The 21,233-nt window shown below is 45.6% G+C and overlaps 1 protein-coding gene across 1 annotated transcript; it reads right to left on the bottom strand.

Annotated features, from left to right (window-relative positions):
* Positions 1-5,596: 5,596 nt before the first annotated feature.
* On the bottom strand, positions 5,597-9,416 carry LOC107106105 (transcription factor 15-like). The gene is made up of 3 exons (XM_015406198.1): positions 8,832-9,416; positions 7,583-7,684; positions 5,597-5,710 (listed from the first exon to the last, which is right to left on the bottom strand). Exons 1-2 carry the CDS (start codon positions 9,297-9,299, stop codon positions 7,652-7,654), a joined length of 501 nt encoding a protein of 166 aa, XP_015261684.1. The 5' UTR covers positions 9,300-9,416; the 3' UTR covers positions 5,597-5,710; positions 7,583-7,651.
* Between the last annotated feature and the right edge of the window lie 11,817 nt (positions 9,417-21,233).

The raw sequence follows: 21,233 nt of genomic DNA, 5'->3' as shown, positions 1-21,233 counted from the left end.
GGTTTTGACAACAAACAAGGTAAACAGAATAAGAAGGGAAAGGTGAGTGTGGCTGAATGACCACACTTCTGGTAACATGGCGGTGTGGCCTAATGTGCTAATGAGCAGTGCTGTCAGGGTGTGGCCTAATATGCTAATGGGTTTGCTGTTGGGTGTGGCCTATTATGCTAATGAGTTCCTGCTGGGCTTTTTCTACAAAAAGAGCCCTGGTACAGATAATTTGTCTGGGATGGATCATTGTGAATGTGAGCCAAAGTCCTATCCTCCCAATGGATGTTGATATCAAAGTGAACTTCACCAACTTTATATATGGCTGGTGGCATAGGCACATACAGCCTGTTACTGTAAAAGTCCATATAAATGAAACACTTTCAACAACAAAAACAAATGTACAGACAAAAGCATAACTTTACAATGAGTTCAATGTTAATATGTGATAGAAAAATACACTTTATTTTAGGACAAATTATTGGATATCTACAAACAAATTTGACTCAAAATTTGTCTACTTTTCAGCTTGAAAAGAAGTAATCAAATATTATTGTCAAAGAAACCAGAAGTTTACACAGACATTCTGAGCCATTTGAAATAAGTAATATATTTTAAGGCTTCCTTTTAAAAAAGACAGTAAATAAAGTCAAATGGTACAGTCTGTTTCCTTGTTGATAGTGCAGAGTAGCATAATAAAATTCAGGATTCCGATCTAATGTGCCCTTGTGTGCTTTACAGTGATATCAGTGCTGTACACAGAAGCCATGTTTATATGTTCAAAATCTGCAGGCTGAATGTATGTATGTGGGGGGAGCGGAATCTCTCCTGGTGTCTCCATCCCGGGCCTGTATGCATTCAGATGAAGGTTTGACCAGGACTGTACAGATGGTTGAGGACTCTGTCTTTTGCAGCAGTCCTGGCCACAAAGAAGAGGCTAGGTTCAGATTCTTGGCTCTCTTGGGCCATACTGGGGCACAGAAACAGATTCTTCATCTGAGGATGATCAGGACATGGTGGGGACCATCCTGGGGGAAATCAGAAGGCTTAGGGGACACCCAACACCTCTCCACGCCCAGAGCGCCTTGGATCTTGAGGCCTCTGTTGACTGACCTGCCTCTGAAGACTCCACTCTGGATGGTGTCACCAATGTGCCAGACCCCAAGCTAGCCAGATCTTAAAGCATACAATTAGCAAATGGGTAAATTCAAGTGGTGGCACCCAAGTAAGTTCAAATGTTTTAGGACACAATCGATCAAGAATTTCTTCTGCTAATATCTCCCATTTGTTACAGTGGGGAGTAAGCAGCAGGTGTTCCTGAAAGACAACCCCTTAGTGTGCTCACAGCAATGCCTTCTCCACTGCAATGAATAGGGAAGCCTTCAGCAGTGGGGAGTTCCATCTATGCATCAGAGCCCCCATTTCCACAGCAGAGAGCTGGCTTGGAGCAGATTAATGCCATGGACCTCTTTTTTCTCTACATGCACTGATATCATATTATGACATAGGAAGGCAGCCTTTGTAGACAATGGTATGTGACATAAGTGCAAATTCAGAAATACAAAAGGTAGCTACAGCATACACATGCCGTTTCCTTGATTTGTACAAGGAAACCCTTGTAGTCTCTGTTGTAAGTAACTGTTCATCTTTGTGGCTTCTGTGCAGTCCCACATATGTACCTACACGGAAGACCACTTGATGAACAACAGTTACAGGTCAGTGCAATCTTGTTTTAGTGTATGTTATCTCAGTTATCACCAAAATGATTTTTAAACACTTCCAACACATACCAGAAAGACTATGAGTCTTACATGTGTGGGCATGGTGCACCAGTAAATGTGCTAACAGACTGTGTTGCCAGTACAGAGTTGTAGGAGCCCCAGCAGGAGATACATGGCTGTCTGGACCACTGAGAATCTTGAGCCTGTTTCATACAGTGTGTTACATAGACTGAATGCTTACAGGAGGTACCCTTGGATGAGATCCAGTCAATATGTACATTCAGCATAAATTTTGAAATGAGCTTACACACATACCATCTATATACACATTGTTCAATAAAAAAGGTAGGTTGAACTCCTGGGCATTGGGTCCAGTGGGTGCATTTTCTTCCCTGTACCCATTCTATGAAAAGGGCTTTTGAGTCCAGGTATGCTGAGGCCTTGACGGCCAGAGCTTGCACTTGTGGATGGATGCATCGGCACAGCTGCTTCTGAATTAGGTTGATAATACCATGGGTCTTATTCAGTGGTGTGCACTCAGCTATCTGGATTATCATGGGTAATAGAAAAGGGCTCATTGCAGCTCACATTTTGTTGCTGATTCCCATGAGACCAGAAGTTAAACACTTTTGTCAACTGAGAATAAGCATGTGTGTATGGAATCCCAATTGGGATGACTAAGCTATGTTCTGAAAGGATTATTTGAGGAGGAGGATTTCATCGACCCGTTTCTGAAAGGATGGTGAATAGTCTAAAGTAGAAAAGTGAATCGCCCTGACCTGGTTGGCCCAGGCTTGCCCAGCTTCATCAGAGCTCAGAAGCAGAGTCAGCACTGGTGAGTCATTGGATGGGAGACCACTGGGGAAGTGCAGGGTTGCTATGCAGAGGCAGGCAACGGCAAACCACATCTTTTCATCTCTTGCCTTCAAAACCCTGCTGGGTCTCCATAAGTCAGCTGCAACTTGGCAACACTCTCTACCACCAGAAACAGGATATTGCATGTTTACTGTTAAAAACTAAGACTCGGATACTAAAACCTTGTTTCAGCCTCTGCGGTGCCCTTTTCCATTGCAGAGACAGTCTCCCACTGCCGAGCATACTCCTCTGCGGCTGGGTGCTTCTGGTGATTGCAAGGCCAACACCTTTCGATGAGCTGAAAAGTGCCTAGTGCCAGAGAAGCGCACACTACAGTTGAAGACTGCTTCTGCCATGGAGGGAGGGATGAAGAGGGAGCGTGGTGTGCACTCAGCTATCTGGATTATCATGGGTAATAGAAAAGGGCTCATTGCAGCTCACATTTTGTTGCTGATTCCCATGAGACCAGAAGTTAAACACTTTTGTCAACTGAGAATAAGCATGTGTGTATGGAATCCCAATTGGGATGACTAAGCTATGTTCTGAAAGGATTATTTGAGGAGGAGGATTTCATCGACCCGTTTCTGAAAGGATGGTGAATAGTCTAAAGTAGAAAAGTGAATCGCCCTGACCTGGTTGGCCCAGGCTTGCCCAGCTTCATCAGAGCTCAGAAGCAGAGTCAGCACTGGTGAGTCATTGGATGGGAGACCACTGGGGAAGTGCAGGGTTGCTATGCAGAGGCAGGCAACGGCAAACCACATCTTTTCATCTCTTGCCTTCAAAACCCTGCTGGGTCTCCATAAGTCAGCTGCAATTTGGCAACGCTCTCTACCACCAGAAACAGAATATTGCATGTTTACTGGTAAAAACTAAGACTCAGATTCTCAAACCTTGTTTCAGCTTCTGCAGTGCCCTTTTCCACTGCAGAGACAGTCTCCCACTGCCGAGCACATTCATCTGCAGCTGGGTGCTTCTGGTAATTGCATGGCCAATGCCTTTCAATGAGCTGAAAAGTGCCTAGTGCCAGAGAAGCGCACACTAGAGTTGAAGACCGCTTCTGCCATGGAGGGAGGAAGGAGGGATGAAGAGGGAGCAAGCAGACACAAGGCACGGGGTCCAAGCCTAAGCAAATACTTCCCCCCCCATATAATCAACTTTATTGTCTCACTATGATGGGGGGGAAAACAGCCATTGCATAAACAATTCATTTTCAACCAGCAGAGGGGAAATTCTGGTAGCAGAAGAAGAGAGAGTGATTTTGCTGATTCCCTCTCCTCCAGCGGATTCCAGCATGGCTAGTGGTCTGGGGGACGGTACTCTGGATTCCACCCAATATTTACAAAAGCATCTGCCACATTCAGGGTTTGCAAAGGGTTAGAATCCCTGTTTGCAAAGGGTTAGAATCCCTGACGCTTTTAAAATATGATGACTCTTATTAAAGGCAATTACAGAAGAATTATCAAATGTGTATGAAATATTTTATAAAGGACAGAAACATAACAGAAAATGGTATATGCTTAAGGTGCAATTGTATGAATCGGGGCACAGGGCTGTTTCACAGGATCACCCTCCTCATTCCAGCCCATGTTTTTCTTGTGCCTCTAATTGTGGTTGATGAGTCATCATCTGATTTATTCATCACAAAGCAGCACCAACCCTCAGACTCTGAGGCTGAAGTGGAATGTGCTTTGTATAGAATCCCGTTTTATGTAAACATAAGCACCAGCTTTTTAAATAAATAAAACATGGCATGATTACCTGCAAATCTGGTAACTATATTCCCATGTACTGTCAGGAACAGTTATGGAAATTGTTATGCTTGAGAATAGGAAAAGAAGTTGCTTCAGCGAGGAAAGAAAGATTATTGAAAGTGTAATCCTGAACAGAATTGCACCCTTCTAAATCCACTGAATAGGCTTAGAAGGATGTAACTGTGTTTGGGACAGAAGTGTTACAATTATGTCTACCTATACTTTGCCTATCAATGAAAGATAGCAGTATGACAAGGATATTGGTAGCCAGAAGAAGGTATCATCCAATTACCATTTGGAACCTGCCACGGAACATCACTATAACGTGCATTAACACACAATATATGCATAAAAATAGTTTAAAGTTAAGGAATGCTGAGAAACCATAACTGGGGGATTGCTAATCATGTTATACTTTCATCTCTTTCCTCCTGGTTGATTTAACCAATTGCTTACAGATATGATACGTGAGACTAAGAGTTACCTTCTGCAGCATAAAACTGTATAATCACCCCTCCCTGTATTTATGCATATCCTGAAAGAAAATCTCATTGGAAAATTTTAGACCTCTTCTACCATAAACTAACATTTTCTGCTTTATTTCAGTCATTCTGGTCATAGTTGGAAATGTGACCCACCTTTTTATGTTTTCCCAGCATTTTTCAAAACCAAGACTGCATGCCCCTTGACAAGCAGTAATATGATGGCACTGCAACGTACAGAAACAACTCTGGAGTAACCATGCAGGGCAGATAAATTTAGAGGACCCTTGGGAAAATGTTCCCGCTCCATACTGCCATAACAATGAGCAAATTTAGAAAGATCCCACGCCGTTTCAAGAGTTGGCCCGAGTCACTATGCACAGCCCATCTCAAGTTTCTAGCCTAAGCCAGGAACCTCCTCTCATTTTGGCTGCATCTCACTCAAGAGCCATTTGGTTGATCTGGATTGACAGGAGAGCTGTGGTGCATGTCTTCGGGTGGGTGCATTCATTCACATGGCCAAAGATGGGGTTGTTCTGGAGCAGTCACTGGGGTGTTTCACTCCTTTCCCTGTAAGTGGGTACATATGGCATGATTGCTTCCCCACAGCATGTTTCTGCATTGTAGATGTTTGTAGCCATGTTTACATATTTTGAGGCAGAAGGTACACAGTGAATCGTGAACATCTATCCCATATCGAAACAGGTGAAACAATCACATATCAGGTAGATCAGCAGGGTCAGTGTTTGCTTATGAAGCACTGAAACTTACTGTGGAATAGCCAAATAGCGCCATTTGGTTGATCTGGATTGACAGGAGAGCTGTGGTGCATGTCTTCGGGTGGGTGCATTCATTCACATGGCCAAAGATGGGGTTGTTCTGGAGCAGTCACTGGGGTGTTTCACTCCTTTCCCTGTAAGTGGGTACATATGGCATGATTGCTTCCCCACAGCATGTTTCTGCATTGTAGATGTTTGTAGCCATGTTTACATATTTCGAGGCAGAAGGTACACAGTGAATCGTGAGCATCTATCCCATATCGAAATAGGTGAAACCATCACATATCAGGTAGATCATCAGGGTCAGTGTTTGCTTATGAAGCATTGAAACTTACTGTGGAATAGCCAAATAGCCTGAATTGCTTGAAGAACCACCTTTTCCCATACTGTCCAGCCCACAAGTTATGACCCTCACAAAAACGTCTTCGGACAGCGCTGGCTCTTCGGCTTTGAAACGGAGATGAGCACCGCAACCCTAGAGTTGGACTCGACTGGCTTTCGAGCAAGGGAACCTTTACCTTTACCTTTTTATGGTGTAGTAGATAGAATGTTGGATTGGGATCTGGGAGAACCAGGTTTGAATCTCTGCTCTGCCATGGATGCTCACCAGGTGACCTTTCACCAGTCACCCATACTTAACCTAACCTACCTTACAGGGTTGTAGTGAGGATAAAATGGAGGACAGGAGAATTATGAAAGTCACCTTGGGCTCCCATGGGGGAGAAAGGTGAGGTATAGATGAAGTAAATAAATAAATCTGAATGCTGTTTGCCTTGAGACTTGCCTGGTGCCTAATACTAACTGTTCTTTAGGTATCAGGTGAAAGCATTTCTTTTCATTCAGGGTTTTAACTCAGAGATTCCATCCCTTTTGGCTGTTTTTATGGTCAGCATCTAATCTGGGGACTGTTTTATGAATATATTTTAGGCTAATTTTAATGTTGCCTTGGGCTATTTTTATGCTCCTCTCTTGTTTTCTAATGGTTTGTTTAGGTGTTGATTATTTTTGTTGTTGTCGGTTTTATGATTTGTGTTTTGCTTTGTGAAGTGCCTTGGCAGGTCTCTGGAGAAGCAGCATATTGATTTTCTCTCTAAGTAGCTAACAGAAGCATGGCAGTGTGAGGGGGGGAGTGCAGCAGCATACCCATGACAAATACAGCAGGCAGGCTTTGCTTCAACTGGTAGATGAAGATAAGATTGGCACCTGTGTACAATAATTAGTTACAGCTGCCCACTATTCTTTTATTTACCACGTGGTTATCTCACTATATGAAGATGAATTCCATGCTGGGCAGCTCCAGGTATTTTTGATTGTATGAAATTAATTTATGAAATTTTTTTAAAAACAGAACAGATTAGCTTGGTTTGGCACTTGCCAAAGGGGGAAAAAGCGATTAATTTTGGAGTCTGAATAATGAGTGACTAAAAAGAAGAAATCCCTATACTTTCCAACATACTAGCTACCTAGACGTGATAGAGCAGGTATGCATTGGGACAAACATTTTTCTATACCAGGAAAGGTGCATAGATAGTACATTCTTCACCATGTAGCTAAACTGGTTGTGACATCTGCATGTCTTCAGGTTTTGCAGAGAGTATACCCTTCCAGTGCTAACCCTTAAGTATGCAAGCAGAGGCAAATGAGTATTTGGCTGGAAAAGACAGAAGCATGACAATGCACAACCCAGGACTGGCTCAAGACTCTGGGTCCGGTGCATTAAAAGGAGACTCTGGGTGTTTGAAAGCTCAGGTTTCATCATGTGACATAGGTTTAGGAGGCATCAGTATCAGGGCTTGGCTGCTTAGGTTTAGCATTTCTCGCACAAAAATAGCTGCCACACCAGGTGCAACTTTCCCTGCCGTGTTCAATTTCATCTCCAAAAAGCCCCTTGAATAAACTCCTTGCAATGGACAACATAGTGCAAATCAGGGGTTTCTTTCCCTTTTCTTGTTTTACAATTGCACAGTTTGAATGTAAACATTAGTCCGTGAGTGCAGATACATTACCTACAACTGTTCAATAACCAGTCCAGCACTTTTGCAAGCTTCTCATCTGAATCTGTGTCCATAAAACTGTTAAAGAGATAAGTGTTTCTCCCTTTCTCTGTGCTGCAAAGAGGATAAAGATATCCATTAGAAAACAGCAGGGCACACGTAAAATGGAAATTCATCTTTTATTTCCACTTCAGCTGTGGATGGCCATTTCACCTGAATTTCATACAAGATCAGCCTACCAAACCAAATACACATTTCACCCAGAGGTTATGGGGTTGGTGTTTTACTTGAAACGTCTTAAAACTGGAAGCATGGTGTGTTATGTTTCTGATGTTTACAGTTTCAGCTTCCCAGCACAAAGCTTTCACCTTTTTCATTTCACTGTAAACTATGAGATAGACCCGACTGAATGAAGTGCAAAGGAAAATTTGAATACCTCTCCCCTTTCACTTGAGGGAGAAACTACATATGGAACAGAATGAAGGAGAGGTACACGAGATCCTGGAAATGAAAGCAGTACATTACACTTGGCAGACAATAATGATGTGAATCTTAGGAGTCAGGGAGAAATGTATTTCCCCCCCAGCTACAAAACAAAGTCAAACACAGTTTTTAAAATATCATATAAGCAGTGTTCCCTCTAAGCTGAGTTAGTGTGAGCTAGCTCACAGTTTTTTAGCCTCCGGCTCACAGTTTTTTCTCTTAGCTCAGGAAGGAGGGCTCCAGAGCAAACTAATTTACACAGTAGCCGAATCGCTCGCTCACAACTTTAAGGCCAGTCGCTCACAAAGTAGAATTTTTGCTCACAAGACTCCACAGCTTAGAGGGAACATTGCATATAAGCAGTTCTCACATGAAGTGAGTGAGCCAGTATAATAAGCAACATGCTACAAAAAGCTGTACTCAGAGATCTTTTTTTTAAAAAAAAAAAGAATCTGGATGCTCTAAGACCATCTGACAAGGACTGTCATCATTGCATGTGCATTGGTTAGAATTAGGCACACGGCTAACACAAAGGCTGGCCTACTTCTTCCCCTAGATGCTTCCATTTCCCATTGATGGCCAGTTCCGAAGGTGCATTTTTTTTTTTTGCATTTACAAAGCAAGCTAATCTAGACTCTGAGTTTGCAATATAGTTACCAGGTCTAAAGCCTAAGATTAGAGGGGCAGGAAGATTACCTTGCTGAGAAATTGCCCCGAGCCATGCTGAGGCTAGTCCTATTCTGTACAGGCCTTTGCTCAGATAGGAGGTGACTCTTACCTGTTTCCTCTGGTTGCTCAGACAGAAGGTGCAGATTGGTCTTGGCGCTGCTGCGTTGCCGCCGCCCTGCAGGAGAGGCTGGTATTGCAAGCAAGGCTGCCTCACTGGCCCCGGTTCCACTCCCAAGCCCTCGTGTTGTTGCTGTTGCTGCAAGAGCAGCATGTTGGCTAGGTGGGAGATGTAGCTGGACGCCAGGCGCAAGGTCTCGATCTTGGACAGCTTGCGGTCAGCAGGCTCAGTGGGGATGAGCGTGCGGAGGGCACTGAAGGCTGTATTGACACTGTGGGTCCGGTCCCTCTCCCGGGCATTGGCAGCTTGCCTCTGCTTGCTCAGGCCGCTCAGGCGAGGGCTCTTCCGCTTGTGCTTGCCTTGGGCTCCGGTGGAAGGCACGGATGTCCCGGAGCTGCTGTCGCTGCTGCCGCTCTCCAGCTCCTCCGGGTCGGATGCAGCACCCCCGCTGGACTTCATGGTGAGCCCTGCAGCCCCTCGGCCCCATCACTTTTATGCACAGCAGCTGCCACATTGCTCCGGTTAGCATCAGCCGCTGCTGTCCCAGCTCCCCTCCAGCAGCAGGGTCATTTTTTGAATGGTTGCTCCTTTTAGATCTAGCATATGGTTGCTCTGTAAATAAGGCAAAGGAGGTGGAGCCGCCACCTCAAAGTAGCTGCCCGGCGACTGCCCAGCTCTGCACCTGTTTCCCCCTTGTCATGTAGAAATGTGTGAGCTCTCTGGGCAGCCACAATGAGCATGTGCAGTGGGGAAATGATTTTTTTTTCCCTATCCTTTGCCCTTTGCCGCAGTAAGTATTTGAGCCTCAAGTGCTTAGGCAGGACAGAAATCTCCCTCTGCTTCTCCTCTTGACTTCCAGAATAAAAAAGTGTGTCAACAGTTATATATTTTAAAACTGCTAAATCCTGGGTTCAAGACACATTGCAGTGAACTATTCTACTTTATTAAGTGATTTCAGGAACAAGACTGAAACCTCAGGGCAAGAGCCCTGTTTAAATAGCATGCAAAAACCACACCCAAACACACCCCACTCCCAACAATAGGCTATTTACATTACATTAGTTTCTCACTGGTCACCTCCAGAGCCCTGGTGGGCTATTGTTTTAGAGCTCCAAGCTCCAAGGTACACTGGCTTGTGGCTTTCCCACTGAGAGTGTGTTGGCGAAGTCACAGGGGCCCTGTCTGGGGTCTCAGCAGAGGCACTGAGCAAGGATGCCAAGTCAAGAGCAGAGTCTCAAGGCTCTGGAACAGTCTGTATGGGTGTGGGTGACTCTGCACAGTGAGAACAGTCTATGGTGCATGGCGCATCCCCCCTCCCTGCTGCACTCCAGTGGTGGCAACATTCATCTCGGGTGGCTGGCCTCCATGGCAGCTGGTGCTGGCTACCAGCCTGCAGGAGACAGTGACAAAGCTGGTCAATGTGCCTGCACAGGACCTGTCCACCATTGGTAGAGACCTCATATGAGAGGGGGCCAGTGACTCCGATGACCTTGGCAGGAACCCAGGCAGGACCACTAGCGAAGTTCCATGCATAGGAAAAATCCTCTGGGTGCTTCCTGGCTCTCCAGTGATGGGCAATGCTCTGGGGCTCGGTCTGGGTGCAGTCTGTCCAGTCGAGTAGTTAGGCATCTGCCCATAAGGAGCTCAGTGGGGCTGCAGCTGCTGGATACACTCGGGGTCACCCAATGGCCAAAAAGGAATGCTGCAAGCCTATGGTCCCAGTCCCCGTGGATGATCTGCCTGAGTGACTCCTTCGTGGTCTGCACCATCCTCTCTGCTTGCCCGCTGGTGGCCAGGTGAAAGGGAGCGGATTGGATGTGCTGTATTAGGTAGCAGCCCAAGAACTCCTGGAACTCCACCGAAGTGAAGGCAGTCCCATTGTCCATCACAACCATGTCGGGTAGGCCGTGCATGCTGAAGATTTGTCTGAGGGCCCGGATTACCACTCTGGAGGAGGTGGAGGCAACCAGTGCAACCTCCAGCCATTTGGTGTAGGAGTCCACCAAAATAAAGAATATTTGTCCTCAGAAGGGGCCGGCAAAGTCCAAATGCATCCGGGTTGTGGGTGGACTCCCAATGCTGCATGGGAGTACATGGTGGTTCCGGCCAGGTCTCTTGGCAGGCCTGGCAGTGCTGGACCCAGGCCTCTATTTCACTGTCCATTCCTGGCCACCATGCATAGCTTCGGGTGAGTGCCTTCATTTGTACAATTCCAGGGTGCGTCTCACGCAGGGCTGCCAATACTCACTGGTGCAGAGGAGCAGGGACCATAGTAGGCACTCCTTGTGAGTCAAGAGCTCGTCCCAGCGGGATGAGAAGGCTGCAAAGTCCGGGTCCACCTGGCTGGTGGGCCAGTCCCTCTCCATCCAGTCCAGAATGTGGGAGAGGATCTGGTCCTTCACAGTGTGGTGGGAAACATCTGCGACATGCAGAGGGTGGTCGGGAGGCCCCTCCAAAAGCAAGATCTGGTGCGCAGGAGTTGGGATTGATGGAGTGGAGCAGCAAGCAGCTGAGGGTGTCGTCATGCCTTCCCAAGATGGTGGAAAAAGGAGTACTGGTATCCCACAAGGAATATGGACCGACGGAGAACCCATGGTGCGAGTGTCTGGTTTTTTGGCGATCTGGGGCAAGAAGTCCCAGCAGAGGCTTGTGGTCTGTTGCAATGGTGAATGGCCCATAGAGGTAGTCGTGGAATTTCTTGACCTCCCACAACGATGACCAGTGCCTTCTTATCAATTTGTGCATGGTTGTACTTGGCCAAAGACAGGGTGCAGGAGTAATATGCCACAGGGACTTCCCTACCGTCCAGCAGCTGGTGACCAAGAATGGTGCCAACCCCATACGGAGAAGCATCGCAAGCATGCACAACAGGAAGCTTTTCGTTGAAATGGGCCAGAACAGCATTGGAGGTGAGCAGCTCCTTCATAGCCCTGACCCACTAGGCCTTCTTGTCAAGGAGGCAGTGCAGCAGCTCTTCCAGCACACCTTTATGGGGCAAGAAAGAATGGTAAAAATTCAAAAGCCCCAAGAAAGCCTGTAGCTCCTGCTTGGAAGTGGGCATGGGGGCGTTGACGATGGCATGAACCTTGGATTGGGGGTGGATGGACGCCTTTGGCGTCTACAGAGAACCCCAGAAACTCGACCCAAGGAACACCCAAGGGCACTTCTCCCGCTTCGCCTTTAGGCTGGCCGATTGGAACCGCTGCAAGACAGCGCACAACTGGCTGATGAATTCCCCCTCTGTGGAGGTGGGAATTAGAACATTATTGAAGAAAGGCTGGACCCAGGGATTCCTTTAAGAAGAAAGTCCTTGAGATTTTGAAAAATTCCCAGAGCCACATTGACACCAAACTGTAGCTGCCACAACTTGAACGAGCCCCTAAGCATTACAATGGTCTGGGCATCAGAGGTTGCATCATCCACTGGGAGCTGCTGGTAGGCTTGGGCAAGTCTAACTTTCTGAAAATCTTGGCACCCACCAGGAAGGCCAAGATGTGGCTGACTACTGGGACTGGGTAGGCGTGGTCCTGTAGCGCCTTATTAATGGTACATTTATAGTCAGCGCAGATGTGGACATCCCCATTGGACTTAACGAGTGTTACAATCAGGATTTCCCAAAAGGCATGTGAGACTGGTTCCAAAACTCCTTGGTCCACCAAACGATCCAGCTCCTCATCAATTTTAGGCTTCAGCCATATGGCCCGCACCTCTGGGTTGAGCTGGAGGGAGATGGGGGGTCCAGTGTAGCGACCAAGTGTCCCATTGAAGACAGCTGGGAACTTGTCACACACCCTCTGAAAGTCTTCTTGGGCAACTTGGTGCACCCCTGTGACTCAGAACCCCAAGAGTGTGAACCATGCTAGTCCCAGTAAACTCATGTGACTTCCTCCCACAACCAGCAAGTCCAAGAGCCCTTCAAAATTCCAGTACTGCACCTGAAACTTCCCTACCCCTTTCATGGCTACTTCATTCTATTGGAAGTCCTGTAGGGTGAAACCAGCCAGACTAAGGTGAGGGCCCCCATTCAGGCAGAGCCTATGGAGGGTGTCCTCCAAGATTATGGAAATGGAGGACCCTGTGTCTAGCTCCATCGTGCAAGGGGCTCCCTTGATTAAAACAGTCACTTTAATTTTATCGGGGGTGTCCTGAGGCAAGTGAAGTACCTGGTGTGGAGGTGGATGGGCAGTTTCATGGCATGTGCAGACTCCAGATGGGTGGACTGTCACCTCCAGGTCCCCTTGGAATTGCAGGCGTGGGCGATATGACCAACCTTTCCGCAGCTTCAACACGTGGCATCTCAGAAATGTCAAGGTGGCAGGTTCGCTGGCATGAGCTGTGGCGGGTGTGCCAGTGCTGTGGCAGGCTGGGCAATGCATCCGCAGGACATCCTCGCTGTCAGACACATCGGAGGCTGAGGAAATGGCGGCCTGATGCACTGTGCTAGTGTGGCAGTCAGTCTCCTGGTTGCTAACCTCCTGGGACTTCTCAAACACCATGACCTCCTGGATCACCTTTTGGAGGTTTGTGTCCTCTTGGCCAATGAACTTGTGATGGAGCTTCTTGTCCCAGAGCTCAAACATGAAATGGTCGAGGAGGACTTCTTCAATGTTCTGGAACTCACATTGAAGAACCAGTCAGCACAGGGTGGTGACATAGTCAGAGGCCAATTAGTTGGGCTTCTGATTATGCTTGAAGAAATCGAGGTGGCAAGCCAGTCAGGTGGGCTGGGGCACGAAGTGGTTGGTGAGTGCCATGATGAGACCATTGAAAGTGGCGAGCTGTAACATGGTTGGTGCAATGAGGCCCTGGGCTAGCTCCAGGGTGGCGATTCCACAAGAGCTGAGCAGCAGTGCCTTTTTCTTGGTGGCACCCTCAATTCCCTGGAACTCCACGAAGTACTTCAGGCATTTCACCCAGGCCTCCCATTGTTCTGGGTGAATGGGTCGAGCTCTGGAAGTAGTCCTGGAGCAGCAACCATGGTCCTGGTTGTGGTGTGAGGCATGTGGCAGTGGAGCTCGGTGTGCAGTGCGGTGCAGATGGGCACTAGGCTCGCTCAACAGGATCCCACCTTTGTCGCCAGTGTTAAATACTGGGTTCCATGGATGATTAGACCCCAAGTCAAGTGATCAGCTCAGCTTTATTAGTGATTCAGCAGATAGAAGACTGAAACCTCACGGCAACAGCCCTGTTTAAATAGCATGCAAAAACCACACCCAAACACACCCAACTCCCAACTATAGGCTATTTACATAACGTTAGTGTCTCATTGGTCACCTCCAGAATCTTGGTGGGCTATTGTTCTAGAGCTCCAAGCTCAGCCAATCCTGAATATTCCAGTCCTAATACATAACAAAAACCTTCCTTCCTTCCTTCCTTCCTTCCTTCCTTCCTTCCTTCCTTCCTTCCTTCCTTCCTTCCTTCCTTCCTTCCTTCCCGTATGGGTTAAGTCCCTCCCTCCCTCCCTCCCTCGACATACAGTGCAATCCTAAACAGACTTACAGCTTTCATAAGCCTATAGACCTATGATGGCAGTGTTAGGAACAACCTTTTATATCCCACCCCAGGCGTGCATTATGCCATACAGGAGACTGAAGGGTTAAGCCAAAAAAAAAAAAAAGTTGATTTGTAGTTGATTCTTTTGTCTGTTTAAAAATATGAGTAGTTTTTTTTAATATCAGAAGTATAACTAGTAATAGGGATTAATCATTCCCATTGGTTATCCCCCCCCCCCGCCGCCATCCAGTTGGCATGCAACTCTAAGGGGTTGCAGACAGGAGGAAGTAACCTTGGTTTAAGGTCGTTGTACTCTGTGTGGCACAATTAAATTAATATCTGCACTTTAATGGTGGCTTCAGACACCATCATCATTAATCTGCTGTTCTCCCATCTCTCCCTGTTACAGTCCTTGTTTCCCCATGAACTGCTAGGTTGTTATTTCCCCCCTTTTTTGTGCACAATAGAAGTGCAGTCCCTGTGGTTCAGGTTGGATTTTGACTAGTAAAGTTCCAACTGTAGATCTCTGTTACACTAAGGGAGTGTGGCTCAGCAGCAGCACGTATAAGGTTCCAGATTCAATCCCAGGCACACACACACACACCATTTAAAGGGGTTATGTGTTTGGAAAGATCTTACCTTGGCTGCAATCCTAAGGACTCTCTGCCGGGAGCAAGCTCCACTAAATAAAATGAGACTTACTTCTGAGTAGACCTGATTCCCCTTGGAGAGCTGCTGCAAGTCAGAGCAATTCTGAATTAAATGGTTGAGTTCATTATAAATCAGCCTCCTGTGTAAAGCCGTCTCATATGCACACTGCATATCTGGCCTTCATTTCAAAGGCTGTTGAGGAAATGTCACTGACAGCATAACTCACATATTGGCCTTTTATTAATACTATCTAGAGTATTACTAATACAGCGTCTAGCGTGCCACAGTATGATAAGAGATGTAATGGGAATCATAAGAAAGATAGACAAAAACCTGAATGGAAAGAAAAGAAATCTGGGTGCATAGCTGTAATGTAATGAATCCATGTATTTAGGATTAAATGTGAGAGATGCCTTTATGATATACTTTGAGATGTCCAGCGGTTATTGGATACTGTGTGCAATGAAATGCTGATTCTTGCACTCAGTTCAACAGAGACAGAGTAAGTGGCAAGTGGCAAGTCCTAATCAGTTTGGCCTCTTGAACTCTTTGGCCACAGTCCAGATTTCATGCTATACAGCTTGCTGCACACAACAACTGGTGGTTGCATATGGGGATATCTATCTCCATGTACATCATAAGGCATATCCAGTTCAATAGGCACCAAAAGGTGATTGTGCAGGCACATTTTGCAGTCATGCCAATGTATCTATAAATGACTGTTCTTTATGTGTGCTATATAAAAGCAATTCTGCAATGGAAACATCTCTGCTCTGTATGTTTTTGGAATGACTCCACATCATTTTGAAATGGATAACCTGTGACTACATTGAATTCCATCAATTTTTCTCCCACACAAAGCATACCAAAAAATCTATATTTTGTATAAACTTTTTGCCTTCTCCTGATCATACCTTCTTCACATATTAAAAGGTCATTAATTGCACTCATGTATTATGCCCTGCTTTTCCATCCAATGTTGACACCATTACTAACTTAGAAGTCCCTTCAAGGTCATGGCCCAGGTTTTCCCAGCTGAGTCATCTGATTGGTACTCAAACTAATAGCACAGGACTGAACTACCCTTTTAGATGACACCTCCCCGAATATGATTGTCACTGTTGTCTAAACATAAATCCATTTCCCCCCCACTTCAGTGTTAGATTATGAGAGGTGCTTCCCTTTTATCACAAATGGCCAGCTGCTTGCCATTCCTGGCTGGGAATTGTGTCCTCTGATAAGTGCTGCCAATGCCTACCTGTGACTTCTTCTTGCCAGTGCCACACAACAGCCTTCCTCCACTTCTGTCTAGGCACAGATGTTTAATGGATGCTACAGGGTTCAGAAGAGAGTGGGGAGGGGGGAATGCTGAGCTCAGTGGCTGAATGCATTGTTTGTATGCAACAGATCTCCAGATAAAAGGATCTCAGACCGCAGATGTTTCAAATGATCTTTCGCTGCCTAAAATCCTGGAGATCTGCTGCCAATCAGAGTAGACATTACTGAGACAAATTGGACCAAAGGCCTGCTTTGGTATTTGGTAAATATTTACATATAAGAACATAAGAACATAAGAGACGCCAATGTTGGATCAGGCCAAAGGCCCATCTAGTCCAACACTCTGTCACACAGTGGCCAAAAATACCAGGTGCCATCAGGAGGTCCACCAGTGGGGCCAGGACATTAGAAGCCCTCCCACTGTTCGTATAAGATGTCAGTAGGTGTAGAATCCGCCCTGCAAATACCTTTTGTGTGTACATAGAACAGGAATGTTATTTGTTCATTTTATTTATTTACATTATTTATAGTCTGGCTTTCTCACTAGGACTCAAGGCAGATTGCACAGAGTGAATCAGTACAATCAACAAAATGGGACATTCAATAAACAATGCACTAGGAATTTACAAGCCTGGAACCAACCAGAAATCTAAAAGAAATAACTGAGGCTTAGCATACGTATTAGCATGACACCTTAAGTGGTGTAAAAATTATCTACTTACAAGTAAGTCTGTAAATCATTTTCTACAGTGCAGCCCTATTACCTGGGCAAAAAGTTCCTCTTGAATCATTCAGTTTTGCATACTTCGCAGAAAGCCAGGAGAGTGTTAGCTTTCCTAACTTCCTTGATCAGGCCATTCTATAGTGGTTCTGGTGCATTGCATCATGCATGCATTTTAATGTAATAAGGAAAATAGCAGATTTGTACTGATTTGGTCCACATCAAAAGAACTGTGCAAATAGTACAGAGTATCCGGAAGGAGTAGTTGGTTTGTGTTTTGCAGATTGGTCATCTTCCCTTTTGGCTTGAGGGATGGGTTATTTTTACACACCATAAAACAAAGCCTACATTCTGCATTTATCTGTAACATTTGCAACATATAGGACCAAACTAGATCAAATGCTCAGAGGTCCCTGATTATATCTCTTCTTGTTTTTTAAAGAAAAAACTTCACAACTGGTGGGTTGGGAGAACTGTTTGGGGAAGTAGCTCTTTGAGTGTGCGTGCGTGGTGTGTGTGTGTGTGTGTGATGTGTGTGTGCTGGGGGGATTATGTATTTAGCCCTTTGTGCAGCACAATTTTCCTGCCCCAAATTGCCCTCCTGAAATTGTCACTTGAAGAAAAAAACCCACACACATTCAAGTTACTATACAGAAAATCTGGTTGCAGATTTTTTGTGTTTAGCCCTGAAAGTACTCAACGAAACTCATTTGCAAGATTCAGAAATATTCAGCTAATCAGTCTAAGAGAGTGATGCTGAGAACTCAGCTGTGGAAATGTTCGGCAGGCAAACATACTGTTTTTGACAGCTGTGAGCACAAGCAAGGTGAGCCTCTGATCTCCTTGACTTATAGCCATCCAACTCAAATAGCACTGTGAACAGTGCAACTGTCTAGTAGCTGTCCAGTAGCTACTACAGTAGCTGTCCGGTAGCTACTACAGAGTTTCATTGCCTGCCCACCCCTTGAATGCAACACAACACAAGTTATGGGTTAAACTGGGAACTTTATTTACACACAAACTGATCTGCACAACTTAGTTAACATGTTAAAGGTTGTATTGGGCGTGCAAGGCAAGCACTCTCTAACAGGGTAAAACCACCCTGGCTCAGATCCAGGTCCAGAATCCTTCTGAACCTTTCTCATCATGGCCCGCACGTGAGTGCATAGAGGGGATGGAGGGGTACAGTCCTACCCACGACTGCTAAGCCTTAGGACTCATCATATGTCCCCTAAACCCCATAGGGCTCTCCCCATAGGGCTCTCCCCACCCAGACTGCCAAGCCAATAGGCAATCAGTTTGAGAGACCCTCCTATCACTGATATCTCAAGGTGCTTACCAACTGTAAATCCCCTCAACCCATGCTTTCCCCACCTTCCCAGGTAGGGCCTAACCAGCTTTAGGACACCTATTTATACCTCACCCCTTCCGACCATATGGAGCAGGTGAAAAAAGCCCCCCCTCAGCCAATGGAGTGAAGCCCAAAAAATTCCTGCTCAGCCCTGAAACCAGCAGTCAACTAATCCCACAAGGTCTCAAAAGAGAGCGGGTGGGTGGGGAGCGCCTTTCATGCTGAACTGGGGAGGGAGGTGGCCGTCACCAAGTCTGGCTAGTGTGCCCATCTCTTCATTGGCCAGCATTCCTGTGCTGAGCAAAATTCAGCACTTGGGCTCTTTGAACTGGTTTTGTGATATTGAATTAAAATGAAAAGAGACTCAAAGTACTCAAATAGCACTGTGAACAGTGCAACTGTCCAGTAGCTGTAGTGCTAGAGTTTCATTGCCTGCCCACCCCTCGAATGCCACACCACACAAGTTATGGGTTAAACTGAGAACTTTATTTACACACAAACTGATCTGCACAACTTAGTTAACATGTTAAAGCATGGGTTGTATTGGGCTTGCAAGGCAAGCACTTCCTAACAGGGTAAAACCACCCTGGCTCAGATCCAGGTCTGGAATCCTTCCGAACCTTTCTCATCATGGCCTGCACATGAGTGCATAGAGGGGATGGAGGGGTACAGTCCTACCCACGACTGCTAAGCCTTAGGACTCATCATATGTCCCCCAAACCCCATAGGGCTCTCCCCACTGAGCCACCCAGACTGCCAAGCCAATAGGTAATCAGTTTGAGGGACCCTCCTATCACTGATATCTCGAGGTGCTTACCAATTGTAAATCCCCTCAACCCATGCTTTCCCCACCTTCCCAGCTTTAGGACACCTATTTATACCTCACCCCTTCCGACCATATGGAGCAGGTGAAAAAAGTCCCCCCTCAGCCAATCGAGTGAAGCCCAAAAAATTCCTGCTCAGCCCTGAAACCAGCAGTCAACTAATCCCACAAGGTCTCAAAAGAGAGCGGGTGGGTGGGGAGCGCCTTTCATGCTGAACTGGGGAGGGAGGTGGCCATCACCAAGTCTGGCTAGTGTGCCCATCTCTTCATTGGCCAGCATTCCTGTGCTGAGCATTAATTGGCTCCCCCCCCCATGGTTCATCCCAAGGAGGTGGGGGCAGGCAAACACTGCTGCCTGTTTCCCTCATCAGGCACCAGTCTTTTCTTCTGTCTTGCATTTTTACTTTCGTACAATAGGTGAAATCAGTTCCCCCCCAGGGCTATTGGGGGAAATTTCACTTAATACTTTCCCACAAAATTTTACTCCAAATAAATTCAGCATTTGGGCTCTTTGAGCTGGTTTTGTGATATAGAATTAAAATGAAAAGAGACTCAAAGTACAAGATGTCAAATTTTGCTCCGTCACTCCTGAACCATTATGATTCAGGTTATCCTCTTAGGTTTCCTTGGGAAGGAATGAGTGAAGGTAGGAAACAGTAAAGAAGTGTCCAGATGGCGTGAAGCTCTGTGGTTGATACACCCCCCCAAACCCCTGCCCCCAAACAAACAAAACTTAATCATTATTAAGGACAGAAAGGTGATTCTAGTTATTATTTTCATGGCTGACTGGAAGTTCAGACATGGAAATGCAGATGTGACTCGGCATGACCTGTAAAACTTCCAAAACATTAATGGCTTTGATTTCTTGTTATTGTTTAGGATAGTATTGTGGGGAATGAATTCCTTAAGGTAGGTGTTTGGAGCTCTGGCCTGTGATGTTCCTTGGCCCAGTTTCTCTCGATTGCTAATATAGGCAGGTCTAAGAGCTACACAAATCTGTTGTCCTCAACAGGGAATATTTTATACACAACTAACTACAATAATGGGACAAGTCAGATGAGACCAGATGAGATTATTCAGTTCACTGCCGCAAGGCTACATCATCCTCACATCTGTCCCTAGAAAGAGAACAATCCACACAGAGGGAAATCACAGTGAGCCATGAGTGTGGAGCAGCTGTGTTACAAAGAAATGTGTTAGCAAGCGAAATAAAAAGTTTGTGATTCCCTACTATGCATTAAAAAGTGTGCTGCAGTTCTAAAATTCTGAAGGAGTCTTCCTCAAACCACAGTTCGTGAACCATATGAAGCTCGCAGCCAGGTCAACATCACTTCTGAGAATTACAGAAATGTGTTATTAAAGGATTATGGATCTGATCTGTTCCATTTCTGTCCTATGAACAGTACAGTAATTATAACTGTGCACTGAAATTTAGACTTTTTTATTTTATTTTTTAAATAATACTACATAAACTACCAAGAAAAAATGGGGATAAGGGAACTACAATTTAGGGAGAAAGAAAAGATAACCCACACTAAGCTAAAAACCCAAAGTTAGGAGATCATTCCCTGTTGAAATGCTGTTAGTAAAAGAAAAGGCTGTTAATAAACAATATACTTTGTGAGATCCTGTCTTTCTAAGCTTTTATGTTAGATTGTTACTTGTTATGAGATTTCTTGAGCATCTCCTCCAGCTCGTTTCATAAAGGCAATTTGCAAAGTCCTTCCGCCTTTACATCTATACTAAAAGTCTCTAAATTCTTGATATCTTCTTAGATGTTCACTGCAGCCCAATCTTCTTCCATCCAAAGGAATAGAACCGCTAGTCTTAAGCCTCTTTCGCTCTGGTCCAGTGGGTTCTCAAAGGTTTCTTGATTATGAAGGGTACCTCCAGCTCCTTTTTCTCAGCAAACTTTAAGATGACACTTTCTAAGCACACATGCAGAGAAGAAGTCAAATCCTTGTAAATTTCTTCTATTTCTCTTGTGCTTTTTCTTCTTTTCTCATTGAGATCGCTGCTTAATTTAGTGTCTATCTCATTCGTTTTGAGAGCACTCAATTCCATTTTTTCTCCACT

The sequence above is a fragment of the Gekko japonicus genome, unplaced genomic scaffold, assembly GCF_001447785.1.
Source record: "Gekko japonicus isolate JY-2015 unplaced genomic scaffold, Gekko_japonicus_V1.1 scaffold1723, whole genome shotgun sequence".
Lineage (NCBI taxonomy): Eukaryota > Metazoa > Chordata > Lepidosauria > Squamata > Gekkonidae > Gekko > Gekko japonicus.
Note: the sequence above shows the minus strand (reverse complement) of the source record. Positions and strands in the feature narration are given on the sequence as shown.